The 23413-nt window shown below is 40.5% G+C and overlaps 1 protein-coding gene across 4 annotated transcripts in view; it reads right to left on the bottom strand.

The window, feature by feature from the left end:
• Nucleotides 1-4110: 4110 nt before the first annotated feature.
• Nucleotides 4111-23413, bottom strand: part of LOC116722125 (MAGUK p55 subfamily member 7-like) — a 28815-nt gene continuing 9512 nt past the window's right edge. For 2 of the 4 annotated variants that reach the window (XM_032566286.1, XM_032566281.1), the window contains 13 exons: nucleotides 22941-23022; nucleotides 21313-21398; nucleotides 19767-19844; nucleotides 18613-18809; nucleotides 18460-18518; nucleotides 17904-17924; nucleotides 17480-17533; nucleotides 11948-12121; nucleotides 10130-10210; nucleotides 9923-10016; nucleotides 9709-9817; nucleotides 8024-8164; nucleotides 4111-4473 (listed from right to left, as the gene is read on the bottom strand). In XM_032566286.1, coding sequence (XP_032422177.1) covers nucleotides 4243-4473; nucleotides 8024-8164; nucleotides 9709-9817; nucleotides 9923-10016; nucleotides 10130-10210; nucleotides 11948-12121; nucleotides 17480-17533; nucleotides 17904-17924; nucleotides 18460-18518; nucleotides 18613-18809; nucleotides 19767-19844; nucleotides 21313-21398; nucleotides 22941-23022 — 1407 coding nt within the window. In that variant the 3' untranslated portion in view covers nucleotides 4111-4242. The remainder of the gene's footprint in view (nucleotides 4474-8023; nucleotides 8165-9708; nucleotides 9818-9922; nucleotides 10017-10129; nucleotides 10211-11947; nucleotides 12122-17479; nucleotides 17534-17903; nucleotides 17925-18459; nucleotides 18519-18612; nucleotides 18810-19766; nucleotides 19845-21312; nucleotides 21399-22940; nucleotides 23023-23413) is intronic. The other 2 variants (XM_032566285.1, XM_032566284.1) reach the window with 2 other exon arrangements.

Genomic DNA, 23413 nt, shown 5'->3' with positions numbered 1-23413 from the left:
TCTGCTCCAAACTACGAACATCGTTGCCCCCCTCTCCCTTCTTCAGTTTTTTTTTTTTTGTGGAGGTTCAGTAAATAACTTATTGGGGTTTTACCTTCAACACCTGATATGAAGTGTGAATTAGCCTTTGAGTTGCAACACAGTGCAGCACAAGAGAAACATCCAGCAGAGCTTGCTTTTATGAGTATGAGTATAATGGAGGCTGGCATCGCGCCTGATATAAATCTATTTATATATATATCATCACATGGAATTATTTAAAGTTTTATAAATTTTCTTTTCATATGTCTATTATTGTTTTTCTTCTTTGGATATTAGGTTGACTTACAATGATTCCAAATAATGTATAGGAATGACCTGGTGCTGTTATCAGCTGGAGGGTATCTGGGGGGGGCAATTAGATATCAGGGGGGGCCATTGCCCCCCCAGACCCTTTGACTCCGCCCCTGATTGCTGCAACATTTCAGTAGCACTTGGTCTTATGTCAATTCTGTCACATATACACAGACGTATGGAAGGAAAAAGCTGTAATGTTTACTTTACTTTATGGTATTAATGCTTTTCCATTAGCTTGTGTTGCTGATAATGGTTAGCCCGGTTACTTAGCACAACAGTTGCTGCTCAATTTAGTAGTTAGGAGTTAAACACATGCTGGTTGTTTAAGACACACATAGACTCTGTAAGATGAAGATGATGTTGAACATTCACTGTATTTATTTTAGCACACTTTAGGCAGACGATCAGGACTGAAATGATCCAAGGCCCGCTGACATCATGCATTTCTTTCGATGTGGGAGGTGCGGCGCACATCAAACGGTGGGTTTTGGTTGGATGGCTCCCGTGTCTTTAATGGCATTGTTACAGTTTCACAGGGTGCCTGCAGATTGTCAGCGCGGCGATGAAATTATACTGCCACGGTTTCGGTCCAGGCCGCGCCTCAGGCCTGGCACAAGGCTTGCCTGCCTGCCTGCCTGCCTGCCGTCTTGAAAGTCTGTCCGTTTGCGCCGTAGAGTACCCAAGCGACTCGTCTGCACACTTTGCCACCGTCTTTCTCCGGCGTTGCTGAAATAACGGTCTCTTCGTCCCAGCGGCAGTGCTCGACCCACACAGTCAGCTTTTGTGGCAGCTCGTAATTTCTCTGTGACGGTCATGTCTCTCGAGAGCCATCGGCGTTTCCCGGCATGACACTGCGCTCCCTTGTTCCCAACTTTCCCCGCTACATGAAGCAGATGAACACTTTGTCACACGTAATGGAGCGAAGCGCCGACAAAGAGAGTTAAACTCCCGTGAATTTTAGAGGAATGGAAGAATAATTAAGTACCTCCTGATGGTGAGAAAAAACCCTCAAGCCTTTGGAGTTGGAGAGTTCGAGCAGTTGTAACACCTAACACTGACGTCTACTCAAAGACCTCGCAAAAGTATCTCTTGAGCTTTTTTCCAAATTTTATAAGACAACAACCAAAAAGTTTCAATGTATGTTATTGAGATTTTCATTTGGTAGACTAGCATTAAGTAGCACATAACATGAATAGGGAAAAAAAATGTTTGTTTTTAGACCTTTTTATGAATACAAATGTGAAGAGTATGACGTGAATTTGTGGTCCGATGACCATAAATGAAATAATTCAGTCTAATTGTGGATAGAAAGATGTGAAGAGGTTTAAAGCCGAGTTCGGTTATAAGAGAATATCCTAAGGTCTTATAATTCAGTGGCACACTCTTGACTACACCAACTGGAGATGAAGAGTTTGACACAACAGATTTTTGACTTTTTTTTTTCTCCCCCGATTTACTGCAATGCTTTTTACAGTGGGTAAAATACAAGTACTGTACTCATCAACGTTGTCTTCCGTTTAAATATCTTTATTGAGGCTATTTAAATGAAATCCACACCATTTCATTGTTGGGAACAAAGTAATCTATATTCACAAAAAAAAATTACAACGGCATATCAGGGCAATTGCAAGTAGGATAAAAAAGAGGAGTAAATTTTGAGATTCGTCTCAAAATTTCTTTGTAGTTTTTTGGTGGAAATTTATGCCTCCTTTTTTTCTTCTACCTACAATGGCTCCAGTATGCGGTTGTAATACACCCATTTTTTTTTTTGGAAAAGCCCTTTTTCTTAATGACAACTCTATGGAGAAGTTAGCCATTTGCATTTCTTTTGTGCGATTTTGATCCGTGTTTCTACACAAACTGTCTTCAAATGCTTGAAGGTTCTTGGGATCACTTATATACACTCTAGTCTTCAGTTCATAGATTTTTACATTTAGATCATTCTAGCAGTTTTGCTTTGTTTCTCTGAAACCATTTCAGACATTCCTTGGCTGTGTGTTTGGGACTAAGATCTCGTTTGGAAACCCACACTCCTTTCATCCGTAGATTCTGATCAAGACGTCCCCGGGACGTTTCTCCATTTGTCCTGCTTTCAGGTCTGTTCTGTAAGACGGCTACCTCTGTTCCCACCTGCAAACTTCCGTTCTGGCTTGATGCGACCGAGACGTTTCCAGTGACATTCTTCTCCCAAACACGGTGTGTGTGCACTAACATCCGAAGAGCGCAGCTTTTCCTTCAGCAGTGAAGTCTTGTGCACAGAGGCTGTTGCAGTTCAATGTGTTACTCATTGGTTTCATTTGAAAAACTGTTACCTAACTTTTCCAGGTTTTTCAAAAGATATTTGTGAATGCTCCTTGGCTCCTCGACTCTTTTAATTATTCTTCTGACTCCTCTATAACCGGGTCTTGGCTGATTTATGGTAAAATAATGTTCTGTCCCACTTCGGATTACGGCTCAAGCACAGCTTGCTGGAACATTCTGTAGTTTAAAGATTCGGCCACAACCGTGGCCGTTAGTAAGTTTTGCGAAGGAAACTTTTTTTTTTTTAGAAGCTTTCTCCGCTTTTGCCAATTGTGACAATCTGTGGGATAATTTGGTAATGAAAATCCTTTTTGCTGAGTTAATATTAAACCAGCCTATATGGATTGGCACATAGCAAGAATGACTTCTAAATGCTGCCAGATTTCAGCTGGTTTCTTGGCTTTCTAAACATACATGTGTTCATTACTTCTTTCCTGTACCATTCCACGTTTATACTTGTATCTTTCTTTATGGACTAGACTGTGCCAGGCAGTTCTAGAACAGAGTGGTCTGGATAAAAGCCTTGTTGAATGGAGTCTGCTTTGTTAATTGCTGGTTTTAGTTATGAGTCCAGTACTCTAGATCTTCTCCAGGGGACTGACTAATCATTTTTTTAATTCCAGAAAATGATGTGGCGCATAACAAATGCACTTCATACCATGAATTTTATGTTTCTTCATCATTTCACTGGATGTCTTTTGTATGCATTTGAAGTTGTTATATATAAGTATCGCCAAGGGACAATAGATAAGATTCATTGATTTGCTGCCATATTATGAATCCACAAAACTAAATAAAAGTTTTTTTCATGGGTTAGAATGGCCCCTTTAAAGTCCACTCTTTTATTTTTTGGATAAAACTTGAAGATCGCTGTTCACAGATGCGTTAAATCTACTCCCATTAAGCTTGAGATATTTCACAAAGACGCAAAAATGTCCATTTCTAGATGTATAAAGCCGATAAATACCCCCAAAATGCTCACAGCTGTAAACGCAGGGCGAGAGGCGACTCAAACATGAGGAAATCTGAAAAAGTTCGAGGAGCGTGGACACCTATGATTCAACTATGATTGTTTTCCTGTTTATGTGCGTTTCGCACAGCGAGCGCATAGCTGGCAGAAAGCCTCACGGGCTGCTACTAATGTTTCACTGCTGCACATTACAGCTAATTGAAGCGCAGCAGCTGTCAGAATAATTCCATGCCGATGTTTGCAACTTGGCAGCAAAGGGACGACACTCGGCCGCAAATTCTTCACAAGATCAAGTTTTCCCCCCCCCCCCGCCCCTTCTTCGCTCTACAAATTAAAGTTATGTCAACTAAATGCTTAAAGAGAAGCCGAGTCCGAGACGACTGGAAAAAGCATTAGACAGAGAGAGAGAGAAAGAGAGAGAGATGAATTTGATTAAACTAGATCACCAACGTAAAAATTTAGGGAAGCTGGGAATCATGAAAAACTAATAAAAATGACAGAGATTATTATCCAAATTTATTCAACTCAAACGCGGTACTTATGCACAGAGGAACATAGTGTGCATCACTTTTAAGGAGACTATATTAAATAAGATTTTAAAAAGGGCCTTAAGGAATATTTGATGCAATCCCCGCTCAAATCCAGCCAGTCAAGCTGCTGCAGCTCCTCCACGCTTTTGTTGGCGCCGAGCGCATCCACGCCGCAGGAACCCACTGGACCTCTGGCTCGTCCAGCTTCTCGACGTCGGCTTTCAGCTCTCTGAATGCCGCGGCGACGTCTCCGTTGACGATCACTTTGTCAAACAGGTGGCCGTACTGGCTGTCCAGCGTCTCAGCCTGGTCGAGCATGTCCTCAAAATCCTCCTCCTGTGAACCCAGAAAAAACAACCCCGACAAATTGAGCACCCTGAAAAAAGGAAGGTTACGAATGCTTTGTTTCCACTAAGCGGTCGGACGCCATATTTGTTTTTTATCTCCGGCGTATTCCTCACTATTGACGGACAGCGTTTCCACTGCCAGTTGGACTCTCACTGGGCAAACGTCATACTGGTTTGACGACAAATGTTGGCGTGCTGGTACGTCTCCAGCTTGTCGCTAGCTGCCATGTTTTTCTGTGCCCCAATAAGCGGACTTTGTTGTTTGACGCCAGTAGATAGAAAAATGGAAAACGGGTATAAAAAAAAAAGTTAACCCTTATTCTAAGGTTTACTTCTAAGACTATATTAGATGGTTCATAAGAGAGGCACAAGGAAAGTTGACACACAATAAGATACTTAACCGTGATTATTTCACACCTAATCATCTTTTTAAAGTGGGTGTACTGGAGAACAGCTTGTGCTGGAAAAATGGAAGAGTCTTGAAGGTGCTTTTATTCATACAATGTGGGCCTGGTCCTTTAGTTCAGCCCTATTTGGCAAAAAAATAATCAGAACAACGGGAAAATGGCTTGGTATAACTTTGCCTGAACCTGTTCAGCTTTGCTTTCTAGAGGCAGGTCATGTTTGCTTAAAAACGTCCAAATATGCATTTGCTTTGGTACTGAATAGTTTCAAGAAACGTCAAGATAGAACTTAGTTTAGGGAATGGATAAAAACGGATTAACCTAATTATTTTGACTTATTGATAGCCAAACTACAGGACTGACAGGAGTCCTATAACTTTTGCTTTTTAAAAAAATTAAAGACAAATAGTGTTTTGTGGCGTTTACAATCTTAAATTTTGTTGTGAATGTGTGATGTGTATATGCAGCTTGGTTTGGTCTTTCCTATTATTTGTTCTATTTGTTTTAGTGCTCTGCTAAAAATTCAATACACATTTAAATAACAAAAGATATATTGGAAAAGATTAAATCTTACCTCAAGTAAACAAAAATTACAGTATCAAGATTTGTTACTTAACAGAACAAATTTCAATGGCAATAACTTGAATTAGTAATACATTTTTAAGTGTATTGTGTATTATAACCAACTCTCCAATCAGTCAATGGACTGCGTTGTTTGACCCCAGTAGATAGTGCAAACTGGTTTATTGATTGTATATAAACCAGTTTGGACAGAGCTCTCTCTGGTGACCCAGATGACCCTTAATTCCATGATTCATTTGGTGGTCTTGTGGCTGTAGAAAAAGCCCAAATCATCACTCCTCCACCACCATACTCGACAGATATTGTGACATGTTTGTGCCAATGTTCTGTCTTTTGCTGTTGCCAAAACTTAATCTGCTTTTGAAGGGATGAAGTCGTCTTCTGGCAATCCCTCCAAACAAGCAATACTCACTCCCCCTGTTTCTGATTGTCGTGTCATGAAGTTCAACTGAAGTTTTGGTTTCTTTGGTTTTTTGCATTTCCCAGACCATCCTTGGGGTAAATTCTCCCGGACATCCATGTGAAGACTGGCAACTATCTTGAATGTGTGGGGGGAAAAAAATCTCCTTAGTGTATGAGTGGCCTTGTAACCCATTCTAGACTGACGGGCAACAAACAATTGCTTCTTTGATGTCATTGCTAATGTCTTTTCATTTGCTAAAACACACCTGTATTCTCCAAACCAGCAATCCGCTAAAACACCTGCTTTCACAGAGGCCCTCGCTGTTGATGATGGTTGTTTTAGTTTAACCTGAAGTACTCAAACACAACAGGATACAAAACCATGACCGCAGAGCTGCACTGGGGAGGCATGCCACAGTAGTTACATGCTCCGCGTAATGGCTATGAGACCTTTTCAGACCAGATGTGGTTCGAGTTGAAAGCAGACTTTTTGGATTGGCTCGGACTCTTTGAAGGTTTGGGTTGTTGGTGTCGGGCAAAGCACCAAAGCCTTGCTGCATCGCGGTTCTAATAAGGGCCACACGGACAAACAGAGTCCGACAGTGAATGTAAAGCCATATATCAATTAGGAAAAAGCTTACTTGTCTTTCTTAGTAAATGTATGTGCACTTTGAAATCTATATGCTTCTGTTTGAGGGGGGAGAAAATCCTACAAGATAAACTGAACCACCACCTGCTTTCAGTCATTGCCTAGAAACATTGCACATCTACAAAAATGCAAACGTTTTTCTGGGCAAACAGCCAAGACCAAGAAAACCACCCGCATACTACCCATAATGTCTCCTGTCTCTTGAAAGTGTCTAAGAAGCAAATTACACGGTCAACGCAAGGTGTGTGCCTGGTTTATAACCCCCACACCGGCCTGCAAGTCTCAAGGCATGCAATAAGCACCTGACTTCATATATCCAGTTTCAGTGCTGTTTCGATGTTGGTCGGAAAACCTACCAACATTGGTAGGTCACGGATGGGATTATACCCATCCGTGACCCTAGGATGGGTACGGATGGGTACCCTACATTTACACCAAATGTAGCACCAAATCTAGGGTGCTACATTTGGTGTAAATGTAGCACCCTAAAACGGTGCTACATTTACACCAAAAGGTGGTTTTACAAACTGTAGACTCATGGGGGCTGAATACAAATGCACACCACACCTTACAGATGTTTTTCTTTTTTTGCAAAAAAGAAAAAGGTATTAAAACTCTAGGCACATTATTTTGGTCTGTGACATTAATCATCAATAATATACTCTGTCTCACAAAGCGCTATCTAGTTTCTATCATTGTTTGGTAAAGTTAGCTTACGATGTTATTATGGGCCCCAGATATAAAGGTATGTGCTGTTAGGTTGGTGGCTAGTTGCATCTATGTTTGACTGCCTTTTAAATTGCTTATGTAGCAAAATTTTGGGTAACTTGTATAAAACAGAAATGGAATTACAATGACATAAAAAACAATGGTTTGTGTACTAGCCAGTTTAATACTGCACTAGTTATGCGTTGATCCATTGCTGCGTAGTTATGACGCTCTGAGCGGCTAACGTTTTACCTGTTGATCGCTTGTAAAGTCAATCCCAGAGACCTTCTTTTAGTCCAAATTCCAAATTTGTTCCAGTCAGATGAACCATTTGTGAACAAAATCCATTTATTCCACGATACACGGAAACAGCGTTAACAATGACTCCGCCACAGCGGTCAAAAACCTTTATGCACTTCCAGGTTCAACACTTGTCAACTACCTGTCACCTCTTGGTTCATGTAGTGGAGGCCACAGCCCCATCTAGAGACCAAAAAAACAAAAATACACATATTTGGCTCCTATAGTTTGCTAACATGAGATTGCCATGACTGGCTAACGATGCTAGCAGTGCTAGATTTGAAGCTACCTACTAGTGCCAAAATAAAGCCCACCCAAGTATTAACTGCACTGAGTACCACTACTTGCATACCATTTTGGATACTCTTCAACTCTCCAGATAAGAAGAAAACTCTCTTTGTGACAATAATAGCTAGAATTAAACGTGTGAAGTTGTTATGTGAACCGACAGGCTCACTTTGGAGCTTAGGCTAAAAGTATCCATATGTACTTACTGAAAACATCCTGACTTGCGTACTGTTTTCATCACAGACAAATTTAGCTCTCCGCCTGGTGAGGCGAAGCTCCTCAATCCTTGGCGGTTTCACGAACACTACGTATGGTTTGAATTCAGAAGTGTAAACGTGCTTTATTTTCTGCAGAGGGGGGGAAAAAATAACAGAGAAACGATAAGGTCAGATGAACGCATAAAAGAAATGAGGATTAATGGTTTGTGAGCATCTCTTGTCTGTCGATGTACTTTAACTGCTACACTGTGGAAGAAATTGCAATTCATAGGGAAAAGTTTTGTTAATTTATTTATTTATTTTATTTTGTACGCTTTCATGATCCACTTCTGATTCAGGTAACTCTTTCATAACCAGTCAAAATCAGAAACATCCTCATGAGATTGGAGAAAAGCCATGAAAATGCCAGTAACTTTATTCCAGTTGAAAAATACCAGAGAAACTAAAACTGTGATTTATGCAGCTCAGTGTTAAATAATACAGTGCCTTGCAAAAGAATTTATAATCCTTGGTGTTCTCATATTTTTAAGAGGACCCTCAGATTTAACATTTACTGAAATTACATGAATTCATTTGCAGTAAACAGTGCATATAAAGAATGTTTAAAAGAATATATTTTTTAAGAATACAGGTGTTTTTTTTTAAATATCTTCTTTCCGAGAAATATTTTTAATAAAACTTTCATACTGAACTTTAAAATTAAATATATACTATATTAATGGGATAGCTATAGTATACTGGTTTAGTTGTTATATGTATGGATGATACATGTTTAATGTGAGATTAAGTAGATTTGTAAGGAGTGGGAATTTTGATAAGTTTTTACTTCCACTCCACTTCCTGGAATATGTAAAACAAAAGTTTTGACATTATGATTCATGCAGTACATGAAGCATAATGTACTTATTCAAAAAATAAACAAACTAATCTGATAGAAATGTGACAAAATGCCATATGACTAGTTTTGCAAGGCAGTAGCTGCGTTTCCATTAACCATAAAATTGTGAAAAAAATTGCAATTACGAAAATAAATTTGCTTAATAAAAACATGCCATTTTGAAATTTCGAAAAGAATTCATGTTTTTTTATTTGGTTTTTCACTTTTTTAACCATCACGAGTCACGTGATCAACAGCCGGATGTTGCTACTGGAGAAAACGATGACAGGAAGTATAGGAGGGTGATGGTTTGTGTTTTGTTGGACAAAGTGCAGCTGGCTCCACCTGAGCGCTCACAGCTTTGCACAGTTAATAAAAAGTTTTGTTATTTGAACGTATTGAATCCATAACTCTTCTGTAAAATTGGCAACTACAAATTCCCCAAAATGCAGAATACGTAGCCTCTCCTAAGTATAAGGGGTTTGTTGCTCCAATGCCTGAATAAGACGCCAACCTCTCCTCTGATAGATGATGATCACTAGCTCCATGGCTGAAATATGAATATATCTCATGTAGCCGTTTACATCTGTCGCTACCACAATTTTTAATGACTTCTCGCTTGAACAAGCTCGTTCACCACATTTTAATTTAATTTAATTTCTTATTTAATGGAAACACAGCAATTGAGAAATTGTATTTTTCGACGTTGGCGGAAAGATTTGTGCACATTTGTAACGGAAACGTGTTCATCAAAACTGAGTGAACGTGAACGTCTTTTTGCTGGGGTTATGCTTACGCTTGGGTGAACATCAAGGAGGCAGACTTTGCCTTCAGCCATCACTCTCAGCACCGAGTCCAGATTCGACCCGTAGTAGTTACCTCTGTACTGTCCATACTCCACAAACCTACAGACACGGTGAGGCAAGCAGAAAACCGGGTAAGAAGGCTTTGAATGGTTGAACAAGACCCCCAATGGGCAAACAGCTCAAGTAGTGCCACATATCCCTCACCTGTGGTTGAGGATGAGCTCCTCAAACGCCTGAACTGAAACAAAATGATAATCCAGGCCTTCGCTCTCCTGTCTCCTCTTCTCGCGCGTCGTGTCTGCAAAACGGGAAAAGAGACGGGACACTGCTTTGTGTTCGCGGGGAGAGAATTTACGCTCCGCGCAGGACGTAAAAGCCGAAAGTAATGAAACCTCAAGATGTGCAACTTACACGGCACACTGACGCCATAGCGGTCCGGTTCGGAGATCACCAGCCTCCTCTTCAGCTCGTTCACGCCAACCCCGCTGGGCCCTGGAGACACGGATCAGAACACGGTATTCTGAATGTGGGTTTTAATTCTCAATATCACCGCGCGGTAATGCTTTCCTTGAGCGAATCCCAACGGTAAATGACACAGCTGTCTTTATCATCAGAGAATTAGAGAGCAAATGAAAGTCAGACAGACGGAGCTCTGATTTCATTCGAACAATGATGCTCAAACAGCCTTCCGTCTGATCGGTCTTACACTCTCTGGGAAAGCCATAGCGTCGTATCTAAATGTGCCATCTGCAAAGCCGTGCAGTATCGGTGTCGTTATAATGTAGGATACACAGGACGGAATCTGCACACACACCCATACACACCCCCACACACACGCGCAGGCATTCGTCCACATGTTCAGTACTGTAGCAGCCGGGATTGATGCGCAGCCAGATTGTATCAGTTTCTGTTGGGACGCAGTCTAAAAGCAGGATTCCTGTCATATCTGCCTTTTCCATCACTGGGTTCCATGAGTTTGATGCATAACCAAATATCCAGTTTATGGACTTGCTACTCTTTCAGTGCTGATGTGCTCCACAGCTGTTATGCAGATCTCGCAGAGGACTATCATCAGGCTCATTGGACGCTCTCCAATCGTAATTTCTTTGTAAGAGCTACAGGGTATACGTACCACGCCGTTTGGCGGTAAACAGGTCTTTAGCTTAAGACGAAACGTGTAAGCGATGCAAACGGTAACAATGTTCCTCCAATTTGGTTTAACATCCTCCGTCTGGTCCTGGATTAGAAACGGCCTTCATTGTCTCGCAAAGGGGAGACTCGGTTTTGGGTTTTTCCCGTCTGTAACTTTTCATTGCAAGTGAGCGATATATTCCTAATGATGACCTAACGATGTCGACTCTCCCCAGCGACAGTCGACAGTAAAACGGGACCCGGAGTCGAGGTTAGCCCCAACTCAATTAAAGGAGTCTAAATGTAAATCCAAGCTGTCTCAAGTGTTCCAGATTGATGATACGCCTTCTGGCGGACATCATGAGGGATCTGATTCATGAGCATTCGTCTCTGTCCTCCCAGTCAGCTATCTTTTATCTCTTCCCTATCTGACCTTGCTTTTACATCTCTTCAGCTATTGGTGTTTCTCGCCGTCCCGTCTTTCACTTCTCAAAATGTACTTTTTCTTCCTCCGACTCCCCACATTTCCTCCCTTGCTTTATTCCCCCTCGGTTTTTCTGTGACCTTCAGTTGTATCCTATTATGACATTAACAAGACCTTTGGCGGCGCTCGCAGTGGAATTCCCTGTGGGGAGATAGAGCTCAGAAATACACAGAGCAGACCTGCAGGATTGGCAGGAGGAGTGAATGCGGGGTTGGACCGCTGCGTTACTTAAGTGAACGCAATATATTTTGACTCGCAGATTTCTGACACTGTTTACGTGGGTCTGATGGGAAGGGATCATTTTTCCGATCAAAAGTGGAGACATAAATCTTCATCAAGGCGTTACTTTTTTTCTTTTGATCAACAACAGGCTCGACATGTTTTATTTAAATAAATAGGATGAAGGTGTTTTGTGTTCTCTGCTTAGCCATAAAAGCAGCAGATATAAAGCAGAATTCAACAGACTACAGCACCACGGGTTGTTTTGTTTTTTTTTCCTCCACCAACTTTCACTATGTACAGTACGTCAGTGTAGTATATCACAAAGCTGATGCACATCAGGTAGAAATCCAGCCTTTGAATACAGATGCATTTTTGACTTTTTTTTCACGTACCGACCAGGACAATGAGGCGGTGTCTGTCCTTTGGCTCCTTATGGTAGGGTACCACCTCGATGTAAGTGCGGGGACAGATTGCACCATGAATCTCAGAGCTCCACCTCCGTAACTGAGCAGATTTCCTGGCTCTGCTGCTTTTCCGTCCGAGTCGGAAGCTCCTTCTCAGACCGGCTGGAGGAATAAAACCGACAATAGTCTTTAAAGAAGTGTCTGAAACTGCAGAAATCTAAAATCTAACTATTAATTAGCCAGTTGTGGCTAACTAATAAAGCTAATAATTTCTTTGGAAGAGTTACATCATGTCACTCTTACATCACATATGTAACAGTTACATTGCTGAACATTTGTGTAAATGTGCCAGAATTAGCCAAAAGGTGATTTTCAATCTGTTGTTCTTGGGTAATGAGTAATGTGTCTCGCTAAAAACAAAGGTTACACAAATGATTTAAGTTTTGTCAATAAATACAATCAATACAAACAGTAAAAAACAAAGTAAGGAAACTACAACACAATTATTATAAAAAGTGCTAAGTTAATCCTGCTTCCAGATGGTAATTCAAAACGTTGACAGGTGTAACGTTGTGCTGTGTGTGATTTAGCGTCAGAACCTTCTGCTTATGAATCTGCCATCTTTTCCTCCTGAAGCAGAAATGCAAACCCCGCCGACTTAAAGCTCAACGTTTCAGATCAGGTCAAATTTTCATAAATCCTGAAGCAAAATTACGGTTATTTGTTTTGACGTGTCGCATCGTTTCAGGGCCTGCTCAAGTCGTTCAGCGTTGCCCCTGACGGCGGGCCAGTTGGGACCGGCTTGTTTAACGGGACAGATTATAAAGCTCAGCGCTAAACACAGAGCGGAGACTGTGAACGGGCCCTGCTTCAGGAGCAGTGTGCAACGCGGGAGCATGTCTCAGTGAAGACACAACTCGGTCCGTCACGCTTTGCTGGTGTTCTGTCTGACTTCCAGCTGCTGCAGCACATCTGTGGTCTGGCTCCTCTGGGATCGGCTCACGATCAGAACCACCACTCTGGTGGCATAGCCAGATTGTCCTTTTTTTTTTTCTACTAATTTTAACTCCTCTAGCATGTTTAAATGTGTTCCTTTTCGGTCACATAAAGAAGAATGTTCCTCTGTGGAAAAAAGAAAAAGTTAAAGGGGCAGTAATATGTAAAATGGATTGTTTTCTTAGTTTTATGTCATGTCATAATGTCATTTCCACATCAAAAACACACTTGGATTGTTGCTTGGATTGATTCTTTCATGCATGTTTGGGAAATCCTTTAATCTCCCGTGGCAACCAATCAGCTGTGCAAAACGCCCGGGTGGACCTAGCCCCGCCTTTGAGGCACAGCTCACCCTAGAAGTGGCAGTTTCCAAGGCTATGAGCTTCCGCGTCACAGAGCAGCACTCCCTCGTGACTCCCCCACTCAGCTCCTTCAGACTAGCCAGCAGCAATTAGCAAGCACCTGGTGGAGCTGCACATCTGTTGAACTCATCATACGAGCTACTTCTCAGTGCAACGCCGGTAAAAACGTTAAAGGGTTAACAGAGGAGCCACGTTGTGACGACTTCCTGAAGGCGGAGTTTCAGAAGAGTTTTTAAAGTGACAGAGGCCCAATTTCAAGGCGTTAAATTATGAAGTCAAGTTTGACATACAGTATATAACAATTTTATAACAACTGAAGTTAACATAGTAACTTGATTGCACTGTAAAATGGCACTATGTGCCTGGAAAGCCCCTTTAAACATTTGCGTTGAGTCTGAAATGTAACATAAATTCATATTTCTTCTATCTTAAGTCTTTCTGTCAGAGAATCTCTAGGTCGTTTGCAAATGAATCCTGCTGCAGATCGGTTTGGACGTGCTGCAAATGAGTCTTGCACTGAGCCAGTACAGATGAAATGATCCGGGTTTCATTCTGCATCACAAAAGACTTAAAAACAACTGGATATTATTCCATACAGTGATCAGATGTTGCTCATGAAGTATAAATGGCGTTCTTGGGTTGTTTTTGAAACATGTACAGCCCTGTGAGAAAATAAGAGCATCCCTCAAGACAGGCTTGCAAAAATACACTGCCTGGCCAAAAAAAAAAGTCGCCACCTGGATTTAACTAAGCAAATAGGTACAAGCCTCCTGTTGGATAAGTACTGCATAGGCGATTATCTTTCAGCTGGCAACAAGTTATTTAACCCCAGCTGATGCAATGAGTAACTCCTCATTTCTTAAACAACCATGGCAAAAGACACATCCTGTGGTCGTGCAAAAGACGTTAGTCTGTTTAAGAAGCAAATCATTGGCATGCATCAAGCAGAGAAAACATCTAAGGAGATTGCAGAAATTACTAGAATTGGGTTAAGAACTGTCCAACCTATCATTAAAAACTGGAAGGATGGTGGGGAACCATCGTCTTCCAGGAAGAAATGTGGTCGGAAAAAAATCCTGAATGATCGTGATCGGCGATTACTTAAACGTTTGGTCAAATCAAATCGAAGAAAAACAACAGCAGAACTCAGGAGTATGTTTAATTGTGAACGCAAAAGCATTTCCACACACACAATGCGAAGGGAACTCAAGGGGTTGGGATTGAACAGCTGTGTAGCCGTAAGAAAACCTCTAATCAGTAAGGCTAACCAGAAAAAAAGGCTTCAGTTTGCTAGGGAGCATAAAGATTGGACTCTGGAGGAATGGAAGAGGGTCATGTGGTCTGATGAGTCCAGATTTACCCTGTTCCAGAGTGATGGGCGCATCAGGGTAAGAAGAGAGGCAGGTGAAGTGATGCACCCATCATGCCTAGTGCCTACTGTACAAGCCTGTGGGGGCAGTGCTATGATCTGGGGTTGCTGCAGTTGGTCAGGTCTAGGTTCAGCAACATTGTGTGCCCAAAGAATGAGGTCAGCTGACTACCTGAATATACTGAATGACCAGGTTATTCCATCAATGGATTTTGTCTTCCCAAATGGAACGGGCTTATTCCAAGATGACAATGCCAGGATTCATCGGGCTCACATTGTGAAAGAGTGGTTCAGGGAGCATGAGACATCTTTTTCACACATGGATTGGCCACCACAGAGTCCAGACCTTAACCCCATTGAGAATCTTTGGGATGTGCTGGAGAAGGCTTTGCGCAGTGGTCAGACTCTCCCATCATCAATACAAGAACTTGGTGAAAGATTAATGCAACACTAGATGGAAATAAATCTTGTGACACTGCAGAAGCTTATTGAAACAATGCCACAGCGAATGCGGGCTGCAATCAAAGCTAAAGGCGGTCCAACAAAATATTAGAGAGTGTGACCATTCTTTGGTGGCGACTTTTTTTTTGGCCAGGCAGTGTATTTCAACATATTGATGTTTAATTTTGAATTTTAACAATCCTGAAAATGTAATAATTGTTTTGTTGTTTATTGGCCATTGTGTTTTGAGGCCCTCGTTAGTGACCTGCAGCGGGCTGCATCCGCTTTTCTTCCTGAGAAACAAATCGTGTTAAAGCTAAAGTATTAAAACAACTCATTCTATTATCACCACTTTGAAGGAAGACACACACTTTATTTTAAAATAGGTCCATATTTAACATTAAAAAACAAATTTATATCTTCATTTTAGTCTGTTTTGTGTTATACTATGACAGTCTAATGACGTTTCTACTTTCGTTAATACACAAACACACACATATACACGTATTAAAAGGATGAATTATTTTTTATGGTATATTTTGTTTGATGTTTTGTGACAGTGAGCTCCATTCACGCATTGCTCTAAACATCACTGTGTGTTAGTTTAAACCAGTAATCCATGGATATTTTTGGCTAAATGGAGGTTTTTGGTAAAACATGGTTGGCGATTTTACTGTAATTATGTTATTTAGAAAACGTGTCAGCGCGTACGACCCTCGCATCAGACATTATTGGACATTTTGTAGCACTTTGATGGTTTGAGCTGTTTAAATCGTTCGATATTGAGTTCAGCGCTCCGGACTGCTGAAGAGAGACTAAATGAAATGTTGTTGACCGGACAGATGAGTGTAAAACCTTCAGACGGAGACGTTTTCTCACTCATGCCGTTTTAGCCACACAAGGAGAGGAGGGCGTCCTAACTTTGTCCTCGTCTAGAAAATGCGTTTTTGTTTCGGTCTTTTGCTTGACGAGTAAAACAAAATTAATTTCCCTGCTCAAGTGAAACAGGTCGACATCAGAATGTTAACGTTTCTCGAAAAAGAATTGAAACATTCAGTGATGTGTACTGGATTTCCCCCGCGCCCCGACTCCTTTCATCAACACCGTTTTTACTTCTGAAACCCAGAACTACCAGACGAGGTGTGAAAGAGATTTCAGTCCCTGCGGTCGTTTCAGTTTCACTCTTGTTCTCTTCTATCTGGCGTCTTGCGGCACTTTTACAGACAGAACTGTAGCTATGGCAACGTACTTTCCACAGCATTTGCGATGCGAGTTTGATATTAGGTTCAGATTTGACCTTTATCCCTCTGTCTACCAACATGTTTGTCAATTTGCACTCAGGTAACAATAATGGATCTGTTCCAACTGACATTACTTTGATAAATACATTCATCACCCTCGTAAATATAACTTTGCAAACAAGAAACCCACACACTTTTGGTTTATTAATAGCACTTCTCAATAACTGCAGAACATATTTCATGGGGTGTAAACGCCTTTAAGTACCTAAGTACAAAGCCAATGTCTGGGAAATTGTTGGTCCTTAAATATAGAAGATGAAGGAAAACATATTTTTAAGCCCAAAAAAATAATGACGTTTAACCTTTCACCAAGACTGTTTTGAATAAAATACACTGTACTGTAATTAGAACTTAAATAAATCTGATTTGATTGAATCAAAAAGAATTAGAGTCATACAAATCGAACTTGAAGACAAATTTGCGGCTCAGTATTCGTGGATTTCATCTATTCACAGATTTTTCTGTGGATCACAACTCCAACAAATTATTTGTGAAAAATTCACCTGTTTGCGGATTTTTTCCCCTTTTTTTTCATCCAGCAAATAGCTTCAAATAATGCCACTTAACTCTCTTATCGGCTGGCATTTCCAACGCAGCCAATCTGGGACCTCCGTTCATTTTCCTTGGAGCTGATTGGCTGTACTCTCAAGAGCGGAAATAGCAAAAACTGTGGACCTTGACTTCTGTGTTGGTGGCAAAACAGCTGTCATTGGGTGTATTAGTGGCATATTTGGTGTCTGGATTATTAAAATAGGCAGTATCTCTACAGTATATTCAGAGACAATTTGAAGTATTTGTGGATTTCAGACGCTAATGCTTGTGAATGTGACACCTTCTAACAGGGCTGAAGGTAATCCAAAAGATTAGCAGTCTTCTTTGTGGTTTGGATTAAAAGTTGCAAATATACACTTTAAAGCAGCGTCTTCTGCCATTCCACAGCTGAATCACTTCAAGAACACTTTTATTCTATGCTGCAAGTGAAAATTAAAAGAAAAAAAAAAAAACTGTCCTCAGGTAGGAGTCAGTGTGCTTTGAGTGTCCAGCGTCTCACCAATGTGGATTCCTGTTATGGCTCCGTAGTCTACATCCTCTGGGACTGGAAAAACTGAAGGAGAGAAACAGGAAATGTGAAAAACCATCATTAAAATTTTTTTTTTAAATCTAGAAACATGAACTTCATGCTCATTACAAACGTTCTGAAATACGTTAGGCTTGTAAAATTTAAGTAACTGTGAGTACCATATGAGGGAGCCCGTTCAGTTCATGGATACTTTTAACAATCTTACTTACAGCAAAGATACGGCTCGTAAAAATTTTATATTTTGGGGGCGGGGGAGAGGCAACCTTGAAAAATACACACCGATCTTGGAAAAGTCAACGTTTTAAAATGTTAAACTTGTGAAGCAATTCATCGCATGCGTGCTTATTTTATGAGTTGTGCCGAAGGAAAGCTTTCAAAAAAACAAAATGCGTACCGACAGTGCCTTCCATGACATCTGCCGAGCATGTGGAGAAAAAAAAACACACAAAAAAGTTATTCTCCTGTAGGGGGTGGGAGGAGGTGGTTTCCACTTCTCATCCTGGAAGATGTTCTTTATAAAGTGTTTTATGCTCTTCGGGTGGTGTGACTTTATGAACTGAAGCAGTGGTTCCCAAACTTTTTGCACTGGAGGCCAAAATTGGCAAATTTAAACTAATGGCCTGGCACAAAATTAATCAAACTAAAAATGCAAAAAATTTGTTTGCTGTGATTTTTTTTCCCTACCAACGATAAACTTTTTTTTCTTTTTTTTTTTTAAATAAAATCTGTGTATCATTAAAAATCCAAAACATGAAAAGGGCTTCAGACAGTTGCTTTATTAAAAGAACGGCAGACAATTTCCCAATTTTTTGGGTCAGCAATTGTTTTCTCTTCTGTTGGACAAATTTGTACCACTCTCGACTTGTGGTCAGGGACCGAAAAAAATTCTTTCACGTGTCAAAAATGGCCCCATAGCCACAGTTTGGACACCCCTGAACAAATGTGATCACCTGCTGGCTTGATGTTCTGAAGCTTGAACAGGGCTCTGGGTCGCTGCAACGCAACTCTTCTGCAAGAGATTAAAAAAACAGAACGACTATTTGTTCGATTTTCTGCATTTTTCTTTCCCAAAATTTGAGCGACTGGCGGTGTGAAAAGATCACTTTTCGTGCAGCTGCTTTGACGGGACGAGGCCCGCCCGACCGCTGCCGTCTCCGAGGCGACGGGCCTGCCACCAGGTGTCGTCGTCCGTGCCGACGATCTGGAGGACGTCGCCTCGTTTGAAGGCCACGGCCGCGTCTTTGCACGGGACGGTCGGATCCTCCGTGGGAACATAGTCGAACAGCGCCCGCACAAACACCTGAGGAATGACAATTTTAAAAAAAACTTTTTTCAGGCTTTAAAAACTCAAAATGGTGAGAAAAATGGAAAACGACTTCTTTTTTCTCTCTCGTATGTCTGTCCTCTGGCTGCTGTTTGAACATCTGTATCCTGACAACAAACACAGCATTTTTTACTTCGTGCTAATCTGTCATTTTTGAGAAACGACTCCAATTATTGGAAATAATTTGAAAACGCTGCCTGCTCTCAAGTCCGTTTCCAGCTCCCCCCGTCCAACGTGCGCAGTTCACAACACGGCTGTGGTCCTTAACTCTTTCTGAACACAAAGATTGTAGACCTGCAAATATTTTCTGCACGGCATAACAATTGATTATTGTTATTTAAATAAATTTAGCCCAAACGGTAGACGGTGCCCAGGGATTCTGACTATCTCAGCAGATGTTGAGGCGGAGGCTGTGGTATACACTGCAAAAACACAAACTCGAACAAACGAGTATTTTTGGTCTTTTTTTGTGCAGATATCTTAGTTCACTAGAAATAAGACAAAACTAACTCATAACTACGTAACTTTTCAGCACGTTTTAATTAAATAATTTTCCTAAAATTGCTAAAAACTCAGATTATTACACTTTTCCCACCTAGAAATGTTGTGTTTTTGCAGTGCAATGACAGCAAACCGGATGATAAAAAAAAAAAAATTAACCAAATGAATCCAATACAAACAAAGTAGAAGGCCTAATTCTTTCCACTCCATAAATTATGTGCTACTTTGTGTTGCTGTGTCACATAAAATCCTAATAAAACACATTTAAGTTTCTGGTTCTAACATAACAGAGTGTAAAAGTTAAAGGGATGCAGATTCCAGTAGACTCTCCATAAATTCATGTAGCCGCGCTTGAATGCGAAAGGCCAAACGCTAAATGAAAATTAAAAACAAGACACGCAGCATGAGAAGTGGCTTCATTGTTTGCTCTACCTTTGTCACACGTGATGTCATTTCCTCTTTGGTGGATCCAGGAATGATTTTGAATTTAACTGCACCCTCAGAACAAGCCTACATAGAAAGAAACACGGAAATCTATTTCATGTTCAGGACATTCAAACATAAAGACTCAAAACTGAAAATCATTTTTAAAATTCAGTTTATAGATATATTTTTTTTTTTAACCAGCCAATTAATAATATTCAAATGGAAAGTTGGTTGGAAACATAAAGTGAAATGAACGGTTTAAGCTTGTCTGATAGCTTTCTAGTCAATCTTCACTGTATATTTAGGATCATATTAAGGCCATAAATTTCCTCCAGGGCGGCAGAAGCAGAATGTATTGATAAAACCCATTAATTAACTGTTAAAATATTAATAAATAACTGTCTTTGCCTTCGATAAGTACTTATTAAATTTAAGTATTTCATTTTTTTTCTTTTTTCCATTGATTAGTCCCTTCAGGATTTTGTTTTTTCTGTTGTTGTTTTTTTTTTTTTCTATAAAAATCAAAAGAATTTCTGATGCTAATTTAGAAATATTTGCAGTTCATTTTGAATTATTTGCAGGATATCTATCACAGACCAAAACTTGGCATCAAGTTTTGGTCTGTGATAGGTGTACGAAACACCGCCACCTGCAGGTGGGAGTTAGCATTCACGTAAACGAAATATTTTGGGCCATTTTTGCAAAATATTTGCAAAAAACTTACAGTTATGCATTAACCACAAGACACACAATAAAAACATGGTGAAAATGACAAAATCAAGGATAAAAAATAGTTATTACTAGGAATAAAAAACTTAAAGTGACAGCAACCAATCAAGTATGGTAGATGAGGAACCTCTTGAGATTTATGTATATCGTATAAGGAGGAATTTATAAAAACATTAAAGTTAAAACCATGTCGAGCAAACACACCAAAAACCTAGTTCATTTTAGAAACTCGCAGAATATTTTAAGGCCTTGATGTTGCCGTTCAGACTAAAGGAGACATGTGAGTTGATTTTAAACTCAGAATTCAGTTGGAAATCCAGAAGTTTCCTCACCGACCCACTCTCCCTGTCCAACATGGCTGCCACATGCACACATTGCAATGGAAGTTACAGTAATATACTTTTTATTCGCGCCTTCGGACTGCTTGTCTCTGTCCACGTTAGTCGCAGAAACAGTGCCGCAGCGTCACTTTGCAAACACATTCTTTCTTAAAACTGAGGAAAATCGTAACAAGTATCCGGCTTACAACTGGAACACGGTTAAGCTGAAGACATAATGAGCTCTAACATCCGTTAAAAGGGTACGGGAGCCTGTGTAGGACATTATTTCATTGACGACTTGTAGTAGCAAGTCAGCGAACCTCACCCAGTTTCAGCTTTATCACTCACAAACTTACGCTGTGCTGTTTTTGTACCACACTAGCAGTCATAAAAATACAAGTTAAAGCAATATGTCGTCTTTAAATGAACAGTTAAATAAGTCAACAGTAAGAGGAGGAACAAGGATCAGCAGAAAAATGAGACAAAGAAGTGACGTGACTGACCAGGAGAGGAAGGATTTCTTTTGGCTTCCTGTGCTCCAGTGAAACTCCATTCACCTCCTTCAACTCGTCACCTTCATGAATCAGGCCTTAAAGACACAACGCGTCATTGTTACTATTACACGTTTGGAATATGACTAATTACTGAACACAAACATTTTCCAGCAAAATGCTCAGATTTTCCGTCAGCTGTTCAGAAGAAGAGCTGCAGTCTTCCGGAGTTCCTGAATTCGTATGCGGTGCAGAGTAACACCAAGCTTTCCCTATCACGCGTGGTGCTGCGGGCTGCCGGTCAGCTGGCTCAAAGAAGGCCCATGCACGTATCCCTCGCTTACAAGAAAGGCGACATTGCTGAAAAATTGCTTTGGCTCCAAAAGTGCCAGACCTGCAGTCAAATTTGTAGTCGCCAAATTACGTTAATTCAACATTTCTAAACCTGCAATTTATAGAACAGCTTCAAATTCCACACATTTTTTTATTTGTTTAAGAGTGATAATCATAAATATCTGTAGTTTGATGACTACGTTTGCAGCTTGATTGATAATTCTATTTGTTGTAATGTAACCGAATTATAATCAATAATGAAATAAAAGTTATCGCCTATTTCCCAAATGTGTACTTTGTTTGCTTGGAATCGATGTACTCTGGCTCTGGAGAAACGACCTAAACAATGTATACATCGCTATTTATTTTTTATTTATTTACTCAATAGATCATTTATGTTTAAAGCGGCAGCTGTCAGTGTGGGAGTGGGATATCTGTTCAGCAGCAGAATGCAGGCTAGCTGATCAGCTGAGTCAGGAGTTAATCTCAGCGTGGTGCAGGTTTGTTTCTCCATAACAGAAACAGAAGGTCTGCAACCTTCACCGTCCAAAGAGCCATTTTCAGCCTCTGCACAATAACATTAAACTCATTTATTACTCAAACGTCACATGACCTCTTTGAAGGGGGGGAAAAGTTATATATTTACTATAGGAATGTTGTTGTCACTGTTTTCTTTCTATTTTTAGGTTTTGGAAATGTAGAAAAACATGAAACTTTGTAATATAGATTAAAAAAAGGATACAAATGTTTTCTTCTGTGTGACGTTGATATTTGTGGAAACATTTTTTTAAAATCAGTGTTTCCAACCTAAAGACAAAATGCCAGTTCTTCTGTTGTGTCAATTCGATGCAGTTATTCAATGACAGAGGAGGAATTCACACTAAAATTCCACGTTTGTTATCATATCTGCTTAAAAACATCGGTTGGTTTTTTAAGATGACTAGTCAATAGGATTACGCAAAAAAAAACGCCCCACATTTTGTACAGTGTTTGCTTTAACGCTACTATTAAATTTTGCAGATCTGCGTTCTATATTTTTAATTGCTATCAAAGCTATAATAAATAACACGTAATCAGGATTAATTAGACCATCCCATGTGTTCTCTTTGCGTACGCCGCTTCCTCGTGAAACTGTCCTCACCGCCTTCAGTCAGAGGCTTCTTCAAATTCGACGCGGCACGGACTGCTACAGGAGACCTTTGAAGAATCTTGAATTAATATGAGTTTCAGGAAACATCTGATGTCCCCTTTGGGATCGGTGAAGTGTTTTTGAATTTGAATTCTTACGACTCCAGCGGTCTGCTTACCGCTCTTATCGGCTGAGCCTCCTCTCATGATCCTGGCGACGACGATGGCCCCCGTGGAGTTGTCTTTCTTAATTGTCGCTCCCTTCACTCGCACACAAAAAGAAGAACCGACAAACAGATACAGCGTGAAGATGACATACTGACTCTATAGCAGAAACGCTTTGAGCTCCACTCATATGTTTTGTTTCATAAATTTATTTAAAAAAATGATTTAGACGCCTTCGTGTTCCAAACAACGAGCCGCACAAAAGCGGCGTTATTTACAACAGATGTTATTGATGCGGCGAAGCAAGAATGGAAACAGCATCTGATGCAATGGGCGGGCGGGCGGGCTGCGATCGGCTCTCGCTCGGGTGAAGCCCTGTTGTCTGGAAAATGGGAACATGTTGGATCGATCAGCGGGACAAAGTCAGAGGAGGGTCAGCCCTCTCTTCCAGGCTAGCGTCGGAACCATCGCAAAAATGTTCACAGTT

This window comes from Xiphophorus hellerii, chromosome 6 (genome assembly GCF_003331165.1).
Source record: "Xiphophorus hellerii strain 12219 chromosome 6, Xiphophorus_hellerii-4.1, whole genome shotgun sequence".
NCBI lineage: Eukaryota > Metazoa > Chordata > Actinopteri > Cyprinodontiformes > Poeciliidae > Xiphophorus > Xiphophorus hellerii.
Note: the sequence above shows the minus strand (reverse complement) of the source record. Positions and strands in the feature narration are given on the sequence as shown.